At 40.3% G+C, this 20699-nt stretch overlaps 1 protein-coding gene across 2 annotated transcripts in view; it reads left to right on the top strand.

Moving 5' to 3' along the window:
- Positions 1–11550: 11550 nt before the first annotated feature.
- SLC9A7 (solute carrier family 9 member A7) overlaps positions 11551–20699 on the top strand; it is a 196487-nt gene continuing 187338 nt past the window's right edge. Inside the window, exon 1 of one of the 2 annotated variants that reach the window (XM_036746088.1) lies at positions 11551–12116. In XM_036746088.1, the coding sequence (XP_036601983.1) occupies positions 11828–12116 (289 nt within the window). In that variant the 5' untranslated portion in view covers positions 11551–11827. The remainder of the gene's footprint in view (positions 12117–20699) is intronic. The other variant, XM_036746087.1, reaches the window with a different exon arrangement.

Raw genomic sequence — 20699 nt, 5'->3', positions numbered from 1 at the left:
GGGCCCCTTTAATCAAAACTCCAAAAAAAAAAAAAAATCAAACTGGGAGGGGAAGACCCTCAGGATTTCTGGCCAAAAGAGAAACAGTTACTATTTGGTATTTACATTCACTCTGTACTAGGAGGGCAGGGACCTACTGTCCTATCTATGAGCTCCGGAGTGGGTGTGGGAGGCAGAAAGAAGGGAATGTGAGGGGTGAAGTAGTATTTAAAAAAAAAAATACATTTCACATCAGCCCTGGGAGTCAGAAGGACCTGAGTTGAAATCCAGCCTCGGACACTGTGTGACCTGGTTAAGTGATCTTAACCCCAATTGCCTCAAAAAAAAAATTTCAATTTGATACAAGTAATTAGGTAGTTTAGTGGCTAGAGCACTAGCTTTGGAATCAGGAAGACCTAAATTTGACCCCTACCTAGGGTACTTATTGACCATGTGACCATGGGTAAGCCTTTCTCAGACTCAGTTTCCTCACCCATAAAATGCGGATAATAATAGCACTTATTTCACAGGATTGTGTGGATCAAATGACATAACACAAGCACAGTGATTTGCAAATATTAATGCTCTCTTTTCCTTTTATTATTGCTATGAGATCGTACCCAACGAACACTCATAAACAATCCTTCTGTCCCACCAAAACAGTTAAGCAAAAACAACTAAGAAAGCAACTTCAGCTGAGAGCATATGGCACTTTCCACTTTCATAGTATACCAATTGTTAACAGAAAGGAAAGGTTTTTTGTTGTTTTTTTTTAAACCTTAATCATTTCTTTTGGCACCAACTTTGACCCACTGACTTTGAAGTGTAACTTAGCTTTCCGTGGACGGCGACTGGGAGAAGAGTGGTGACATCATCAGAAATAGGAAAATTGAGAGAAGAGGCAGCTTTTGGGAAAAAGAGGGTCACATTACATTTTGGACATGTTGAATTTTATATGTGGGGGTGGGGAGGTGGGACATACAGGTGGAACTATCCAGCTGGCATACGATGCTTTAAGGTTTACAAAGCTTTTGACGTTCGTCTCCCTAGATTCTCACAATAAGCTTGTGATATAAGTACTGTGGCCATTATTTACAGATGAAGAAACTGAGGCATAGAGATGTTAAGCAGCTTGTTCCTGATCCTTCAATCAGTAAGTGCAAAAGGTGGAATTTGAACCCAAATCCCCTGACTCCAAGTCTTATGTTCATGCCATTGCTTAACCAAATGTGAGGCGTAGAAAAAGAGAATTGGGATGAGCCTTTGGGGATGCCACATTTAGGGCTTTCACTGAGGTTTCCTATTGCCTACCAGATATGCTTCTAACCCCCTTTTTCTCCCATTCGAGTCACTCCACAATTGAGTTTCAGCCTCATTGACCTCATGTTCCAGCCTAGTGGTACTGTTTACATTGACAGTTGCATGCTACAGTAAAAAGAGGCCTGGGTTTGGAGTCAGAGGACCTGGATTCAAAACCAAGTGCTGTCATCGACCTTGGGAAATCACTTCATCTCTTGGTTTCCCCAGAACTTAGGAGAGTACCTGGTATCACATAAGGGCTTAATTATTTTTTTTTTTAAAATGTATTCATTTGTAAAATGAAGTTTTCAACTAGATGGCCTTTAAATTCTATTCAAGCTCTTGAATCTGTGATCCTCTTTGTAACATTCCTTCTTGCACCACTTCCTCAACTCCCAATCAGATTTGCAGGCCAGAACCGTATAGGGCTAATTACTACTTTTCTCCTCAGAGTATTAAGGGTAATCCTGGGAGACTAGGTTTTTGTAGTGCTGTCTCAGGAGCCCCCATCAAATGTGTTCTCTGTTTATCAGTAGCTAGACAATTGGCCGGGGCAGCCAGGTGGCACAATGGATAGAGTAGTAGACCTCGAACCAAGAAAACTCACCTTCGTGAATTCAAATCTGACCTCAAACACTTACTAGCTGTGTGATCCTGGGCAAGTCACTTAACCCTGTTTGCCTTAGTTTCCTCATCTGTAAAATAAGCTGGAGAAAGAAATGGCAAGCCAATCCAGTATCTTTGCCAAGAAAACCCCAAATGGGGTCATGAAGAGTCAAACATGACTGAATAACAACAATAGACAATTAGCTTTTAGAAAAAGAATTTACTAAGCAGGAATAGCAAAGACAGTTGTTACAGAACCACAGGGTCCCTAGGGAGAAAAGAATTAAACTGAGAGAGAATATACGGCCAAAGGGTAAACTGCCACCTCTTGGTTACCTTAAGTATGGCTTTAGCGGCTTCCATGAGTTGGTACCCTTATAGAGTTCTGTAGCTGCTTTTCTTTGGTGAACCTAACTTTCCTCAGTGTATCTCTCAGGTCCCGAAATAGATGCTGCCATTAGTTACTGAGGCTGCCACCAACAACCATTGGGGACCCCAGATCTGCCTTTTCAAAGTTTATGAGGTTGTCACCTGGTCACTGACAGGGCTGGGAAGAGAACAGAGTCAGCCTTTGACTGCAATACAAGGCTCCAAACAGACTAGCCCAGAAGCACGTCTGATTTTTCTTCATCCAAGGATCAAAGCATGTCACTCTTCTCAAATTGATTAACAGCTTGTTCATATTTAGTTGGTAGATTTAATTGACTCATTTAATGGAGAAGTTGTGGCCTTCTGTGACTTCATCATCTGGGATGGGGTGGAACCCCCCCAGCCTTACACAGGTCATCCTTTGCTTTCTCATTTCCATACTGGAGGTACGAGTAGGAGGCTATTGTAATTCTCATAGAATCAAAGATTTAACGATGAAAAGGACCTTAGAGATCATCTAGTCCAAACCCTACATGTTACATACCAGGCAGTAAAGGAATGTCATCCCCAGCAATTCTACCTGTTTAATTCCTATTCCTTCCCTCCCTGTAGTTCATGAAATCTTTACAGATCCTGAAAATCTGACAATATATTCAACATTCCACGCCCATAGTTTCTCACCTCTGGAAATGAGGGAGGGAGGTGTACTTTCTGATCTCTTTTCTGGTGGGGGAGGGGCAAGCTTCACCATTACAAAGGATTCTATTTCATTTTTGCTGTTTTTCTTTCCATTTACAAGTCCTTTCACCTCTGCCTCTAAGAATCTTTTGTCTCCTTTCTAATTCAGATCAAACAACATTTCATGTGAAATGTTTTCCTGATTCTCCTGCTAGTTTCCTTCCCCACAAAGAAATTTAACTTGTATTTATTTAGCATATATTTTGTGTGTGTTGGAGTGGGGATGGGTTGGTGGGTCTCTGGCAAGTGTTGATGAAATAAAATAATTATCTTTAGATCTCTAACAACTAGTCTGTGCATAAATTCTTGTTGGTTGGTTGACTCATTGATTAGATAGCATCACATTGCGGAAAGCTAGAAGGCCAGGCAAAGGAATGTGAACGTTACTTGGTAGGCTATAGAGATCCAATGATGATTCTTGAGCTGAGGAATGACGAGGCTATATTTGTACATGGGGGGACTATTCTGGTTGCAGTATGAAAGAAGAATTGGAGGAGAGAGTTGGGTTAAAAATACATTTTTAGAGGCTTCAACTGCCCAAGCAGGTGGTAATAAAAGCATATATCAGGATGGTGACAGCAATAATAGATTGATTCAAGAGAGCAGAGGGGCAGATTTGACCTGTTTCAATAACCACATAGGTATGAAAGATAAAGGAGCCTTTGACCCAGCAATACCACTTCTAGGTCTGTATCCCAAAGAGATCATAAAAATGGGAAAAGGACCCACATGTACAAAAATATTTATAGCAGCTCTTTTTGTGGTGGCAAAGAACTGGAAATTGAGGAGATGCCCATTACTTGGTGAATGACTGAACAAGTTGTGGTATATGAATGTAACGGAATACTGTTGTACTATAAGAAATAAACAGGCAGACTTCAGAAAAACCTAGAAAGAATTACATGAACTGATGCTGAATGAAGTGAGTGGAACCAGGAGAACATTGTACATAATAACAGCCACAGCGTCTGATGACTAGCTTTGAGAGACTTGGCCCTTCTCAGCAATTCAAAGACCTGAAACAATTTGAAAGGACTCATGATGGAAAACACCATCCACATCTAGAGAAAGAACTATGGAGTCTGAATGCAGAGTGAAGCAGACTATTTTTTTTTGTTTTGTTTTATTGTTTTTCTTTCTCATGGTTCCTCTCATTCCTTCTAATTCTTCTATATGACACGACTAATATGAAAATGTTTAATAGGAATGTATATGTAGAGCCTATATCAGATTGCATGCCTTCTTGGGGAGGGGGACAAAATTTAAAACCTATGGAAGTAAATGTTGAAAACTAAAAATAAATAAACTTTAAAAAAAATTTTAGAAAGAAAGATAAAGGAGAAGAAAAATCAAAGATAGCACCAAGGTTTTGAACACAGGAGACTAAGTAAATGAAAGTGACACTGACAGAAATAGTGAAGCAAGAAGGGGGAGCCAGCTTATGAGGAAAATAAACTCTGTTTTTGAGTTGTTTGGTTTGAGATACCAGTGGAGCGTTCAGCTGAAAATATCTTGTAAGCAGTTGCATATATGACATTGTACCTTGAACAAGAGGTCTGAGATGGGAGTGGAAGATTTGGAAATCACCTGCACAAAATTGATAGTCAAAGTCATGGGAATGAATGGCACTGATAAGAAAAAGCTCATTGAGAGAGAACAGCCAAGGATAGAATTTCACTGAATAGCTACTTTAAAGGGTCAAGAAGAGGCCAAAGAACCAGTAGAAAAGACAGGGAAAGAGAGATGGAGTGGTAGGAGGCATACCAGGAGAATATGGTATCCTTGAGATCAAGAGAGAAGAGAGGACTCTGAAGGAAAGGATGGTCAACATTCTTTTTTTTTAAAGTTAATATTTATATATAGTTTAATAATATTTTATTTTTCCCAATTACATGTGAAAATAATTTTAACATTTAGGGCTTTTTAAAATTGTGAGTTCTAAATTCTCTCCCTCCCTCCTTTCCCTTTCCCTTCTCTGAGAGGGTAAGCAATTTTATATAGGTTATACATGTGCAATCATGCAAACCATACTTCCATATTAGTTGTGCTATAAAAGAAAACACAGACCAAGAAAAAAACCACGAAAAAGTGAAAAATAGTATGCTTTGATCTACATTCAGATTCTATCAGTTCTTTCTTTGGAGGTGGATAGCATTTTTTGTCAGGAGTCCTTTGGAATTGTCTTGGATCTTGTATTGCTGAGAGTCATTCACAGTTAATCATCACACAATTTTGCTATTACTGTGTACAATGTTCTCCTGGTTCTACTCACTTCACTTTGCATCAGTTCATTTAAGTCTTTCCAGGTTTTTCTGAAATCATCCTGATCACCATTTCTTATAGCACAACAGTATTCTGTTACAATCATATACGACAGCTTGTTCAGTCATTCCCCAATTGATAGACAACTCCTCAATTTCCAATTCTTTGCCACTACAAAAAGAGCTGCTATAAACATTTTTGTACAAACAGGTCTTCCCTAACCCTTTTGAAAAATCTGTTTGGATTACAGTTCTATAGTGGTATTGCTGGATCAAAAGGTATATACAGTTTTATAGCCCTTTGGGCATATTTCCAAATATCTCTCCAGAATGTTTGGATCCGCTCACAACTCCATCAAGAATGCATTTGTGTTCCGGTTTTCCCACATCCTCTCCAACATTTATCATTTCCCTTTTCTACCATGTTAGCCAATCTGATAGGTGTGTAGTGGTACCTCAGAGTGGTTTTAATTTGCATTTCTCTAATCAAGTGATTTAGATGATTTTCATATGATTATAGATAGCTTTGATTTCTTTATCTGAAAACTACCTGTTCATATCATTTGAACATTTATCAATTGGGGAATAACTTGTATTCTTATAAATTTGACTCAGTTCTCTATATATTTGAGAAATGAGGCTTTTATCAAAGATATAGAGATACTGTAAAAAAAATTCTTTCCTTCTTTCCTTCTAAAAAAAAGCTTTCCTTTTAATCTTGGTTGCATTGGTTTTGTTTGTGCAAAAACTTTTAAAATTTAATATAATCAAAATTATCCATTTTATATGTCATAATGCTTGCTCTTTCTTGTTTGGTCATAAATTCTTCCCTTATCCATAGATCTGACAGGTAAGCTATTCCATGCTCTCCTAATTTGCTTATGGTATCACCCTTTATGTCTAAATTATTTACCCATTTGTAAAACATTCTCAAATGATTTAATGAGGTCAAGAAGGATGAGGACTGAAAAAAGCCTATTAGACTTGGTGATTTGGTCATTGATCATCTGTGAAAGAACAACTGAAAGTAGCAGAGGAAGCCAGACAACAAGAGGTCGAGGAGAAAGCAAATCATAAAGAAGTTGGCTATAGACATCTTTTTCTAGAAGTTTAGCAGTAAAATGCAGGATAGAAATGAGACAGTAGCTAGATTAGGTTGAAAGGTCAAGGAAAGGCATTTTTTAGGACTGCAGAGACAAGAATATTTAAAGGCAGGTGGGAGAAGCTGGTAGAAAACGAAAAATATTAAAAATTCATAGTAGGGGAATGCCTAGGTCAGGGAAAAATGTGTGGAAGGATATAGGATCATGGGCACAGGTAGAATGATTAGCCTTACAGGAGGAAAACTCTTCCTCTGAGATCTGAGGGAGGGAGGAGGGAAAGGGTGATGACACTAAGAAATTTGAGAACCAAAGGAGTGAAATTAAGAGTGTTACTGTAGGATGGCCTCGATCTTCTCAGTGCAGCAGGAAGTTATTTTCCATAAGTTTAAGGCCTAGCAATTAGGATGAGAATGAAACATGAAGAAAGGAAAGGTTGGAACAGGGGCTGGGAGAATGAGATAGGAAGGTGCTAATAACAGAAGGGAATAGAAGAATTGTGGAGTAGCAATGAAATTCCAGCAGTGGTTATAAACTGATTCCCTGGTAATTATCTTTTAAAATTAATTTTCAATGTATTTCGTTTTTATATCACCTACATTTCCCAATGTATCACACACAGAGAGACACACATCTCCCAGAGAGCAATTGCTTCTACTAAAGAATAAAAAGGAAGGGGAAAAAATTCAGCAAAACATGCACATATCAAAAATTTCTAATATCCAATATTTCACAACCATATACCCCACCTCTACAAAAATCAGGAAGAGATACTCAAGTTTCTCCTTTAGGGACAGACTTGGTGATTATTCTTTTGATGTTTTCAGTTGTGATTTTTTTCTTGTTTTTATTTTTTTTAATGTATTGTTTATTTTTAACATTCTTTTCTTTTTCAATTGAGAGTTCCAAATTCTCTCCCTCTCTCCTACCCACTGAGGCCAGCAAAATAATATCAATTATACATGTGAAATCATGCAAAACATTTTCATATTAGCCATATTGTAATTATTTTGTTGATACTGTTCTAGAGGCAAATAGGTGATGGAGTGGATAGGGCGCTAAACCTCGAATCAGGAAGACCAGAATTCAAATCCAGCCTCAGACATTAACTATCTGGGTGACCCTGGGCAAGTCACTGAATCTCTGTCTACCTCAGTTTTTTCAACTGCAAAATGAGGGTAATAATGTGACCTTATAGGGTTGTTGCATGGATCAAACAAGATAATATTGCTTAGCACAGTGCCTGACACACAGTAGGTGCTTAATAAATGTTTGTTTTCTTCTGTCTTTCCACTTACATTGTTGTTGTTGTGTATATCAGTTTCCTTGGCTTTTTACCAGTTCATATAAGTCTTCGATGTTTCTATGTATTCATCACGTTTATAATTTTTTTCCTCAGAATAATATTTATTACATTCTTATACCATAATTTATTTAGCCTTTCCCTAACCAAATGGCATCTATCTTCTTTCTAGTTCCTTACTATTACAAAAAGTATGAGTATAAATAACTTGGTTCATATAGGATCTTTCTTTTCCTCACAGACCTTCCTTTGCTACGTACCTAGCAATTAATTATTACATACCAGTTCTCAAAAATGAGTTTACAATATCTTGATTTACAAGAAAAAACGTTCAACAAATTATCATTTCCCATAGTCTATCTACTATGTAAGAAAATGACTCTTCTGTGATCAAACTTTCAGAAATAGAATGGCTATTTAAATAACATCCAGAAAATGGGTTCTCAGCCTTGAAACACCTAACAGTATAAATTGATTGAAGCTCTGGAAGCATTAAGGACTGGATAAGAAAGTGAAATAGATGTGTTGCCCAGAGACTAAAAGTAAAAGCAAAAGACTTCTTAAAAATATCTTGTAAACAACCTAAGTTTCTAAAATGAGATTTTATCTTTAAAAAAATGGGAGGCTGGACAGGTGGTATTACTTGGTGAATTTTAGGGAGGCTTGAACTTTTAGCCGAGAAGGGGTATTACATTTTGGAGCCTGTGTGAAGTCTTAATCTTGTGATTCAGTCCAACCCTTCATAATCCCATTTGGGGTTCTCTTGGCAAAGATACTGTAGTGGTTTGCCATTCTTCTCCAGTAGATCCATTTTGTCAAGCAGTCATAGGTTAATCTGCCTTAATCTTATACTAATGGATCTGTCTAACATTTTAAACTAATATACAGATATCAAAAATTTTTTATGATTGCCTTTTGCTTTTATATCACACTAATTTCTAAAAAAAATTCATTCTTCTCCCTTCTCCAGAATCCCTTCCCTTGTAACAACAATTTACAAAAGGATTTTTAGGGTAATTCCAAATTGTTTTCCAGAATGGTTAAACCCTGCAGTTTGAATGGTATAGCACTAAATCTATAAATCAACTTGCATGGTATTTTAATTTTTCTTTAAATCTTTTTTGCAATTGTATTTCTATGTCTTGAGTGTTTCTCGGTAAACTGACTACCAGTTATTTAATTCATTTTGTAGGCATTTTGAATGATATTTCTTTTTCTATTATTTCCTCCTGGATTTTGTTATTGCTATATGGAAATGTGGATTTTTTTTTTTTTGTATCATGCTGCTTTACTGAAGTTGTTATTTGTGTCAACGGTTTCTTTTCTGATTCTCTGAATTTTCTATACAAACTATCATCTACAAATACTGGTAGTTTAGTCTCCTGCCTGTCAACGTTTGTGTCTATAATTTCTTTCTCTTGTGTTATGTCATAGGATAGTGGAGAGGGAGAGGATACTCAGACATTTTTTAAGCTAGATTGGTAAATCAGCCTTTCTGAGTCTTAGTTTCTTTATTTGTAGAAACAGGGAATTAAGGTAGACTATCTCTAAGGAGTCTCCCTGCTCAAATAGTTTGTTATTCTGCAAAAACTGTACTTTCTAGGGTAGTCCTGTGTCCTCCTTACTCTAAGAAACAGTTAAAAGTCTTGGCTATCCTATCTGGTGCCCCATCAATCTCTAAACTTGTATTCCTCATTAGATTTTGATCTCCTTGAAGGCAGAAACTGTCCTTTGCCTCTGTTGCTATTCCCAGTGTTTGGTATACATAGGAGCTTAATAAATGGTTGACTGACTAATCTGTAAAGTTTAGCTTTTATAGTGTGAAGAATAATCCATAGTTTTGGTAAATCAGATTTAGAGCAGTTCCTAAAAACTTAAGTTATCTTTGCTCTTGTATGGTATCTCCAATGACCATTCAAGAATTTTAGTATTTGAAATTTCAGTGGGAAGTTTTTATGAACTTCATGGCCTATGGGTTCCAGAATGGAATGGTGTAGCATAGCTGGGTGTTGGGGAATTCCTCAACCTGAGTCCTAAATTCCTTCCAGAGAGTACTAACTCTTCCCACCTTGGCCCATTTAACTGGAGATCAATAAATCACAATGTCAGTTTAATTAGCATCAGTAACGGGAAGTTTCCAGGAGGATAGCAAGGACCCAAAACAAAGGAAGATACACACAAATGCTAGATAGGGTTTTATACAGCCTCAGGGTGCCATTTCAGTCAGTCTACTACGACTGCTCAGCCACTTTCCTTATCTGGGAACGATGAGGATAATCAAGTGATTTGGGAGGAGAGTGAGTTAATTTTGGAAGATTAGGTTTACTTCACCAAGTCTCTAAATTGATGAAGACCTCCTTCATAATATAACCATTGGGGCTCATCCTGTGGATAAAAAAATACAGGGACTGTCTACCTACCCACTTAGCCAACTTACCCAACCTGTAGCTCTGTTTCATTGACCCCCAGATTCCACAGTCCTTTGAGATAAGCTTTGATCTCTTTCAGGAGTTCTAGCTTTAAAATGCAACTCCTACTGCAAGGGGTTTGGGACAAAGGGATATCACCTTATTGAAATCTGATTAAGCCTAGTATTTGCTTCCAAAGACCTAATGATAGACTAGGGGGAGGTAAAGATAAAAGGTCATATGAATATCTTGAGGGTTTGGATACTGTATCTTCACCAGCTTCATAATATCCCTAGGGCTCCCCAGAAAGAATGCACAAGCTGCAAAGAATAGATTTCTAACCTGTGGGACCAAAAAATCAAATGTCTCCTCCACTCTCTGACATGGACTAATCTAACCCTGCTTCAGTCACCTTTATTTTATCCAACTTAGTATCAATAGCCAAAACCCTCAGCTTTGAGAGGTAGCCATGTGTACTTTAGCGCATTGGATTTGGAAGTCAGAAAACATGGGTTCAAATCCCACCTCTGACAAGAAAAGATGAGGATTGCTTTGGAATACAGCAGATCTCCATGAAGTCCTACCATACAATCATTAGGATGCCAGCTACCAATGGAAAGGTCAAAAGACTTATCATATTTAAGCACTTCCCTCCCAGCCCACCCCCATCTTACAGAGGTGGAAACTGAGGCCCCGGTAGATTCCATGATTTTGCTCAAGGTCATAAAACTAATTAGGTGGAAGATCAAGAAAGAGAAGCCAGGGCTCCCGTCTCAGACCTTCAAGTCTAAAGATCTTGTCACATCTCAGACGACAAAGAATGAAGTCTTTGCAGTCATCCTACCCCCCCCCCCATTTTAGGGGGAGGGAAGGGTGGAGTCAAACCCCTTGATTGGGAAGTAAGACACTAACGGGAAGGATTTTGAGCAGCAATCCATAGCCTGTTTTTGTGTAGCAGACCTACCCTTCCGGCAGTCTGGTGAAGCTTAATTAATAGTCAACTAGTATTTATTATGCTCATACTCCTATAGAGTATTCCCTATATTCATAATTGAAGGATTGCTAAATTTCAGTCAAAGGATTAGTGAAAATAAAGATGTAACGGTTTTTTCACACACACACACACACACACACACACACACACCGCCAAGTGCATGGATCCCCTGAAATCTATCCGTGAACCCTAAATATCCCTGACTGAGAATGAAGCAAGGCACCTTGCACCGCGGGACCAAAGGTCTGCCGAGCCCTGCAGCAAAGCATCGGGAAAGCAGCTGAGGCTCCCAGGCTACCGGGCGCGCTCGCGCTAGGAACAGGCGGTGGGAAAGGAGGCAGCGGTTCCGAGGCGGAGCGAGCGAGCGCGCGGTCTCCGGGAGTGGCCACGCCGGGCGGGCGTTCTGCCGCTCTCCAGCGCGCAGAGCCGGGGAGCAGGGGCGGTGGGAGGGGTTTGGGGATCCTGCGCACTTGAGCTTCCTCCTCCCTCTCCAGGTGGTGACAGCAGCAGGAGGCGGGGCTGCCGCAGCCCCAGGAGCAGCAGAAGCAGCAGCAAAAGCAAGAGCTGGAGCGGGAGCCGGAGCAGCAGCAGCCGCGGGAGCCCCACTGCGTGAAGAAGTGAGCGCAGAGCTGTCTCCGTGGCAGCAGTGGGAGTAGGACCCGCAGCTGCAGGGGACGTTCAGCGGCAGCGGCTGCGCCTCCGCAGCTCGGAAGCCGGGCAGGCGGGCGGGAAGCCAAAGCCGAGCGCGCCCAGGTTGCCCCGGCGGGGCCATGGTGCCACCTCTGCGCCCGACGCTCCGGGCGAGCCCGGGGCCCCCGCCGCCTCTGCTGCTCGGGCTGTTGCTGCTACTGCTGCAACTGTGTAGGGGTCTGCGCGCCGAGGACAGCGGCGCCATGGAAGAGATAGCCACCGAGAAGGAGGCGGAGGAGAGCCACCGGCAGGACAGCGTGAGCCTTCTGACGTTCATCCTGCTCCTCACCCTCACCATCCTCACCATCTGGCTCTTCAAACACCGCCGGGTGCGCTTCCTGCATGAGACCGGCCTGGCTATGATCTATGGTGAGACCCCCGGGCACCGCCCCGCCTCCCCCATCCCAACCCGAAATTCCGGCCTGGCGGGAGGACCCTGGAGATGGTGCAGGGCGTGCACCTCCGGTTCTTGCAGCCTGGAGGGATGCAAAAACCAGAGAGAGAAGAAGGTGTCTGCCCCCCTCGCCTTGGGCCAGCTCTGGGTGCTATCCCCTGCTTGAGGGATGTGGGCGTGCGCTGGACCCTGAGCTTCAGCTCTTCTCCGCCCCTTCTCTTCCTTTCCCTAGTAAATGTCTCTTCTATTTCCCACACTGGCCACGATGTTGAGCCTAAGGTTAGGGAGTTTACTGTCTTTGCTGCTTTGACCATAGGTAAATTCCCCACCTTCCTCCTCTCTCCGCCCGGCTTCCTAGGACATCCTGTTTAGCCGATTTTCGGCTTTTGGATCACCCCCCTTCCCCTTCCGCAGCCCCCAAATAAAAAACGGTGCACCCCAGTTGACTGCCACTTACAGGTTTGACAGTGTTATCTGTCGTCTCTTAGGGACAATCTAGCCCTGGCTGTTGTGGATCTGTGGGTGTGGATTTGATGACCTAATTAGTAGTGGCTTCTTTCTCTTCTTTGCAATTCCCCTTTCCTCCAAAACTTCACCTTTTGGGGAATAGGTGAGTGGGTTACGATGAACATAGAGTAAGTGTGGGATGAGAAAATAAGTGTTGCATTGCAAGAAGCACTAGATTTTGTCTTGTAGGGCCTACTGGAAGCATGCATCCATAATAGCTCGCTAAGATTAATCAGAGTATGGGGTCCATTTCTGTCATCTCTTTTTCATTTGTGTTATTTTGATCACGAAATGGGAGGCATATGAATCATGTTCATCTCCCTTTTGTCATGCTGTTTATACCTGGAGGGGAGAGGGAGAGGGAGAGGCTGAGGCTTCTGATAAGAAGATTGAAGAAGAAATCTAGCAAGTAAATTTCGCTAGCTTTTTAATAGTAGGCTCAGGAAGTCCTTGTGCAAGGCTGGCATAGTATAATGGAGCCATAATGTATTGCTTGTTTGTAGTAGCCAGTGGTTTTTTAGAAAACCACTTAGCCTTGGGCCTTGATCTGGGAGACAGGACTGCTCTGTCTCACTAGTGCAGGTACTCTGCCAGTCCCGAAGCTAGTGAACTGTTTTGTGTTCATTAAATAGATTTTAGCTGCATCTCCGCTTTGTAAAATCCCTCCTAATTGCTTAAAGTGTCTGGTAAAGAGGGCTGTGATTTAAATTCCTTATGTGCCTCTGGATAACCCTTATTTAGAAAGGGTGGGGTTGACTGCCTGTGCAGTATTATAGTAGCAAAGGAGAAATTAAATCCTTGTATGATGTGAATTCAGATACACATTTCGATGGCAGAAAACAAACTAGAACCCTGGTCTCCTGACTCGAAAATCCTTATCATAGACAGAGAACCCACGATAATGTTGTGCATCTAGTAGGCACTTGTTGAGTTGTATTGAATGCAATGAAAATCTTAGATAATGTGGTTAGTTTAGAATAGGACTATAACCACTGTTTACAAAGGGCTCCACAACATTTTGCCATACTCTAGCTTGCAGCCCCTGTTGGTTTCCATCAGAGATTCTCTTCTCAGAATGGAAAGCAGGTCTTTGAAATTTTAATGTGAATCTTACACTGGCCCTGGGACTGACAGCCCAGGGTTGCTGCTATTAAGTACCTAGAGCTCATTGGCTACCAAGTAATTGCTCAGAGACTTTAAGAGAGAAGGTTAGAAGGTGCTTTTCCAAGCCCTCCAGTTTTGTGGAATCAGATGCCCAAACAGGTCTTGCACTGTAACATGACCTGATGTAAAACGGAGTTAGGGTACTGAAAAATGTAGGTCTGGGCATGTGCATTGCCACTCTGTGCCTAACCATTGTAGTGTATGGAGTTAGTGTCTGAATCTTGGATAATTAATGGCTGTTGCAGAGGACTGCAGGTGCCTGGGAGGCTTCTGGGGCAAATTGTGTTGGGAGAATTTGAGTATGCTGTCATTTAAGAAGATCACCTGTTTTTGTCTCTGAGCCTGAATACAAATGAACCAAATTATCTCTTCTTATGTGTAGGTAATGAGAGAAATATTTTTATCTTCCAGCAGCTAGGCCAGCTCTTTTGTATAGTTGTAAAGTACCTGCTAAAAGCTCCATTAGTTTCACAGGCCTACTATAGATATGAAAGTGAGTGCATGGATGACAATAAGTGAGCAATTTAATTTATTTTCTGGTTAGCATTCCCTACTCAGGAGTGAGATAAGTTTCAAAGCTTTCTTTTTTTTTTTTAAACAATAAGCCGTGGAATTTTCCTCTGCTGATGTTTTTTAAACTCATCCCAGCCTGCTTTTAGTCACTCGTGTCATGCTGCAGTGTACTGGTTCACTTTGTTAACATTCATTTCACTAGAACCTCCCCCACCAACTGGGAAACAAAGCAAAATTTTCAGTAGAATACAGTGGGAATCTCGCTCATAATCCATTTGCCATGTCTCCATTTCCTCACGACTGTTGGTTTGGTCTGGGATAATTTTAGTTAACTGTCATTTTGTATTTGTCTGTGTTGTGATCAGTTAGGAAGTGACATTGGATGAGCATGTTTATAGACGTGGAAACATGCATGGGATCTGTACAAGGACAGTCAAAACATCTCTTCCCGAGGTGTTCTGTCTTCTGTTAACCGTCACCGCGTTAGATCAAACCATGGTCATTCTATTGGATAATTATCCAATTTCTCTTGGTAGATAATTGTGACAGATATCAGAATGAAAAATTTCCAATTCAGAAGTATGAGCAAAGCATCATTTTCCAGAACTGCCTTTCTCTTGTTTTAGCAATGGGAAATTAAAATGCAGTTCTCTTTGCTGAAATGAATGGTGTTTACATCTCTCTTTGGACATTAAAAAGCAAAGAGACCAAAGGAAATGCACTGTAGCCATGTATTTTATACAAAATGTTAATATCTTGTGAGAACATGATAATCATCGAACTTTCAGGAAAATGGCATCTACTGTGAACACCAAAAACTTGTGCCTTAGCGTAGTTGTTTTCCTGGGTAATTACCGTATCTTCTGAATATGTCTTCTTGTTTCTAGTTTCTTACCTCTCCAATCCATGCTTCACACAGCCGCTGAGTTTTTATTCCTAAAACGTACATCTGACCATGTCATTCTTTTACTGAAAAATCTTCAATGGCTCACTATTGTTTCTGAGATAAAATAGAAACTTCTTCTTAGCTTGGCATTTGAAACATTCTATACATCTCCCAAGTACTCCCCAGTATTATTTCATGTTACTCCTCTCTGATCCAGTCAAAGTGGCCTGCTAGCCATCACCCACGCAGGACATTCTGTCTTCCCTGACCACATCCTTACATAGTTCGTCCTCCATATCTATAATGAATTGTTTACACACCGCCATCTCTGTTTCCTTTAGAACACAGGACAAATAACCCCTTCCTATGCCAGACCTTTCCTGACCTTCTCTTCCCTTTCATCCCCCAGCTGGTAGCATACTTCCCCTCGCTTAAAGTTACTTTGTCTTGAAAGTCAGAGATAGCCCAAGTGGGAGTTCCAGGCATAAGAAACAACATGAGCAAAAGCACATAGGTGTTGGGGCAGCTAGGTGGTGCAATTAGAACACCGGCCCTGGAGTCAGGAAGACCTGAGTTCAAATGGGACCTCAGATACTTGACACACTTACTAGCTGTGTGACCTTGGGCAAGTCACTTAACCCCAATTGCCCTTCCTCGCCCCCCAAAACCAAACAAACAAAAAAAGCACGTAGGTGGGAAAGTGTAAAGAATTTTGTGAAATTCAACCTGACTGGAACATAAAGCATGTGGAAGGGATACACACACACACACACACACACACACACACACACACACATAGACGCACATGTACATACACATACACACATACACACATATATATCTGTATACATGTTGTATCTTGCTTGTGGAATGTGAGTTCTTTGAGGGTAGGGGCTGTTGGATATTTTTTTTTATCCCTTTCCACCACTATAGTTTAACACAGTGTAGTGCACATAGGGTTATTGAATTATATTCTAATTTCTTCTGCTTTTCACGAAGCGGAGGGCTTTAGCTTCAGTCCTACTGGCTCCCTCCCCACCTCCAAAAGCAATGCTTTGAATTTATGAGCTGTCCTTCAAGATTCACCTAAAGAGGATACAAGATTGGCTACCCGCCACTCCCGCTTATTTAAATACTAGGGTGAGATCAACTTTCTGTGACATTTGGATTGTTGAAACCAACTCCAAAATTGTTCTTAAGTGGGTTTTATTGGGAGTGGAGGATGAGGAAGGAGCTCCCTCCAACCCTTCCCCCCCCCCCCCCCAAGAAAATTATAGTACCCTGTGTTAGAAATAGTTGTCATGGTATGAAAAGTCTCAGCTGGTGCTTGTTATCCAAGCGCAGTAAGCCGATACACCTGCCAATACCTTGTACAACCCACCCACGCTGAATGTCTCCTGTTCCAGGGAGCTCTGTGAACGAACACCCATCTCCAAAGGCCAGGCAGGTGACCGCAGATGACATTGGTTTGTTTCTCTTGAAACTTTCAGCTAAACTTCACTCATAAGGGGAAAAACAAGCCCATGAATTTGTTTCACTAGGGAAGGGAGATTCCAAATATCGTAGAAGTGTCTGGTGATTAAGCGCTGTGGTAACACTGGGGCAGTCATGCTTTGCAGTATAATTAGCGAATGTTTCAGTGGGGCCAGCTCTTCTTTTGAGGCGGGGGAAGGTGCTATAAACAGACTGGGTCCAATTAACTTCACTCATGTATACTGTAGTTTCACTTCCCCCATAATATTTTTATAACAACTAATTTGGTGCCAGAATATTTGGTTCTTTTTTGCCACCCTATCCTTGCACCTGTTTTTAACCTCCACTGTCATGTGCCCTCCACCTCCACCCCTCCCATATCACCCCTTGGTTAGTACTATGAGTTTGTTGTTAATCTACCTTAAATTCTATATATTGTGTGTGTGTGTGTGATGTTTGGATTATTATGCAAAACTAAAGTGTGGCTTAGATTGAGGAGTAAATGGAGGAAACAAACATTTATGAAATGCCTACAATGTGCCAGGCACTGTGCTAAGCCCTTGATAAATATTTTCTCATTCGATCCTCACAACAACTGTAGGATGTAAATGCTGTTATGTTCCTCATTTTCACATTTTACATAACTGACCTCAAGGTTATACAGCTAGTGTCTGAGGCTAGATTTGAACTCAGGTCCTCCTGACTCCAGGCCCGACACTCTTACCCACTACTACCTAGCTGCCTCTGCATTCCTTGCCATTTGGAATTAGTAATCAATGGATCCATGTAGTAACTAGAGTTCAAGTTTGGGGCACATAAGCAGAAATTTCAGAAAGAGCTTTTTGCCTGCCTAATTAAAAAATGAACTATTTTTTAGGGGAGAAACCTCACTTTCCTTTTGTTCTTCAGCTCGATGAATTCTTATTTTTGGTCTGTCCCAGGTTTGTGTGACTTCTTGGTAGAATTTCTTGTGTGTGTTGAGAATTGTCTGGTTACCAAGAGGTAACCAACTGATCCCAGAATGCTTGATGAAGGTCAGCTATAGGAAAACAGCCTAATCATTATTATAGGTTGCTCTGACCAATGTAATTGGGCATGAAAAACATCCCTAATGAATCATAACCAAACTCTGTTTAAAGATCATAATACCCCTCCTTTCCCCAACTGTCAGATTTAGCCAGTTGCCTGTATAACAACATTTTATAACACACTTCCGCGGAAACCAAAGTGCCCCCTGTAACATTTCACTTAAACACATGACAGTTTCACAGAATCCAATGGCCATTTGGTAATGTGTCTGCATGTGACTTCCTTATATCAAAGACAAAATTTTGTTTTATTATACATTGCAACTTATTTATAAAAATATGAAATATTTTCATGCCTTATTTTAAAAAAGTATGTGGTAAAAGTAAATTCATGTTTATTTCCTTTTTAAAAGACTGATGATATGTTTTGGAAATATTGTTAGAGTTTTGGGAAGTTAATCTTCATGGCTGATTTGGCTTAAAAGGGTTATATCAAAGAAACTATTTTTGTTCTATCTGCACTGACTGATCATTCTTCTGAAACTTGGTTAAATATTTTTTTATTTTTCTAAAATAGTATTTTATTTTTTTCCAATCACACAGAAAGACAATTTTAAAAATTCATTTTTAATAAAATTTTAAATTCTAAATTTTCTCCTTCCCTCCCTTAGATAACAAGCAATTTGATATAGATTATATATGTGCAATCACGTAAAACCTGTTAAATTAATTTTTAAATAAAAATATCATAGGTATATTTATTTGGTGCAAAGATCCGAATCCTTGAGCCACACCTCCCCACCCCCAGCCTGTCCCAGGCCACTTCTGAGTCATCTCCAAACTGTTCTATCTGCATTCAGGTCATCCTCCTCATTCCTTCCCCATCATTCTTGGACTCTGCTCCTGGGACTCTGGGCTCAGAGACAAGAGCTTTCACCTTGCCTTGCTGGGAATCAGGACTTGACATCACTTCCTGACTATTTCCAATCATTGTCATTTCCTGCCAGTGTACCACCCCTCCAGCCAATATCCTTTCTAATGTGCTGTCCCCTATTAGAGTGGCAGCTCTTTGAGGTTGGGGGCCACATTGCTTGCTTGTGTTTGTATCCCTAGTACACTTACTGTACTTGGCACAGAGCCTGGCCAATAATAAAGTCTTAATGATTAACAAAAGAATTCTAATTCATTCATACTCCTTAGATTTTTATTTTTTGGTGTTTATGTGCCCATATGTAGTTCACATTTGCATTCTGTGTTAAAGTTTACAAGGCGGCTAGATAGGGATGGGTAGGTGGTGCAGTGGATAGAATGCCAGGCCTGGATTCAGGAAGACTCATCCTCATATCTGGCCTCAAACATTAGCTGTGTGACCCTGGGCAAGTCACTTAACCTTCTTTGTCTCAGTTTCTTTATCTGTAAAATGAGCTGGACAAGGAAATGGCAAACTACTACAGTAACTTTGCCAAGAAAACGCCAAATGGGGCCATGAAGAGTGGAACACCAGTGAACAGTTCCTAACCATGACCCTTACAAGGTAGGTAGTGCAAGTGTTATCCCACTTTAAAGATGAGGAAATTGAGGTTCAAAAAGGTAAAATCACTTACCTCTAATAAATGTTGGAGCCAGAATTCAAACCCAATTTTTCTGTCTTTAAGACCAGTTTTTGCTACTACACCATGCTGCTTCTTCCACTGTTATCCACATCCCGTCTTGAATGTGTTGTCTTGTTTTTACTTCTTGTTTCTTGACCTTTTCCAGAAGTGTCACTTGAAGTGACTGTTTGAGTTGTATATGTCTATGCTTAATTACACTCTCGTTTAGTCATTTTTCAGTCGTGTCCAGCTCTTTGTGACCCCATTTGGGGTTTTCTTGGCAAAGATACTGGAGTGGTTTGCCATTTCCTTCTCCAGCTCAATTTACAGATGAGGAAACTGAGGTAAGCAGCGCAAAATGACTTGTCCATGGTTACACAGCTAGTAAAAAGTATCTGAGGGCAGATTTGAACTCAGAAGATGAGTCTTCCTGACTCCAGGCTTGGCACTGTATCCACTGAGCTACCTAGCTGCCCCAATTATATTCTACTTTTTATTATTATAATTTCTATATACATATCATACCTTGTGCTAGACTCTGGGACTCTTGATGGCAGGGGTGCTTCAGTTCCACCTGATACCTTCTTATCCCCAGAACCTAAAACATTTTCTTGCTTGTGGTAAGTTAGTGACTGTTTGAATGAATGCACATTTCTTCCCAGGAGCTTAACCCTTAAGCTCAGTGTTGAAGAGCCAAAGCCAATGGAATTAATAGAATAATCTCCTTACTTAAATTTATTATTTATCCTTTTAGCATTCAAATTTTTATTCTTGTCTGGCTGTTGAATTTTAATTTTTTAATCAAGTTAGATCAATCCTTTTTTCAAAATTATTTATTTTTAACATTCATTTAAAAAAAAAAATTGAGTTTTGAATTCTCTCCCTCCTTCCTACCCTTCCCCCACCCATTGAGAGGTCAAGAAATGTGATGAGATTAATCTTTTGATGAACTATTGGGGCTTACTTTTTTTCAAGAAATAAAAATATGTGATAGTTATAATTAACTCAGAATACATTAATATATTCTGAGATTGTGAAATAGGTAATATAGTCTGAGAAGAATGTTCATATCAATGGTATTTATACATGTTTGTGTGTATTGATCAAATTCTTCCAGCTTTTCAGAGCTATTCCAAAATATCTGTTAAAAGAAAAATATGGAAATTCTATTTAATTTATGTATTATAAAGGACACATTTGTTTAAGGAAGAAGAAATGAAAGATGGGTAGTATGATATACCATTGGTGGTATGCTCTCATATTTCTGACTTTTTTCCTTTTGGGGGGGAAAAAAAACCTCAGTTAAAGCTTAATACCATTTTAGTGCAGTGCTATCAGACTCATATAGAAAAGGGCATCACTGAACAGTATCTAATCTCTTTGGGCTTCGTCTTA

Source organism: Trichosurus vulpecula, chromosome 2 (assembly GCF_011100635.1).
Source record: "Trichosurus vulpecula isolate mTriVul1 chromosome 2, mTriVul1.pri, whole genome shotgun sequence".
Lineage (NCBI taxonomy): Eukaryota > Metazoa > Chordata > Mammalia > Diprotodontia > Phalangeridae > Trichosurus > Trichosurus vulpecula.
This window is presented reverse-complemented; position numbering and strand designations above follow the sequence as displayed.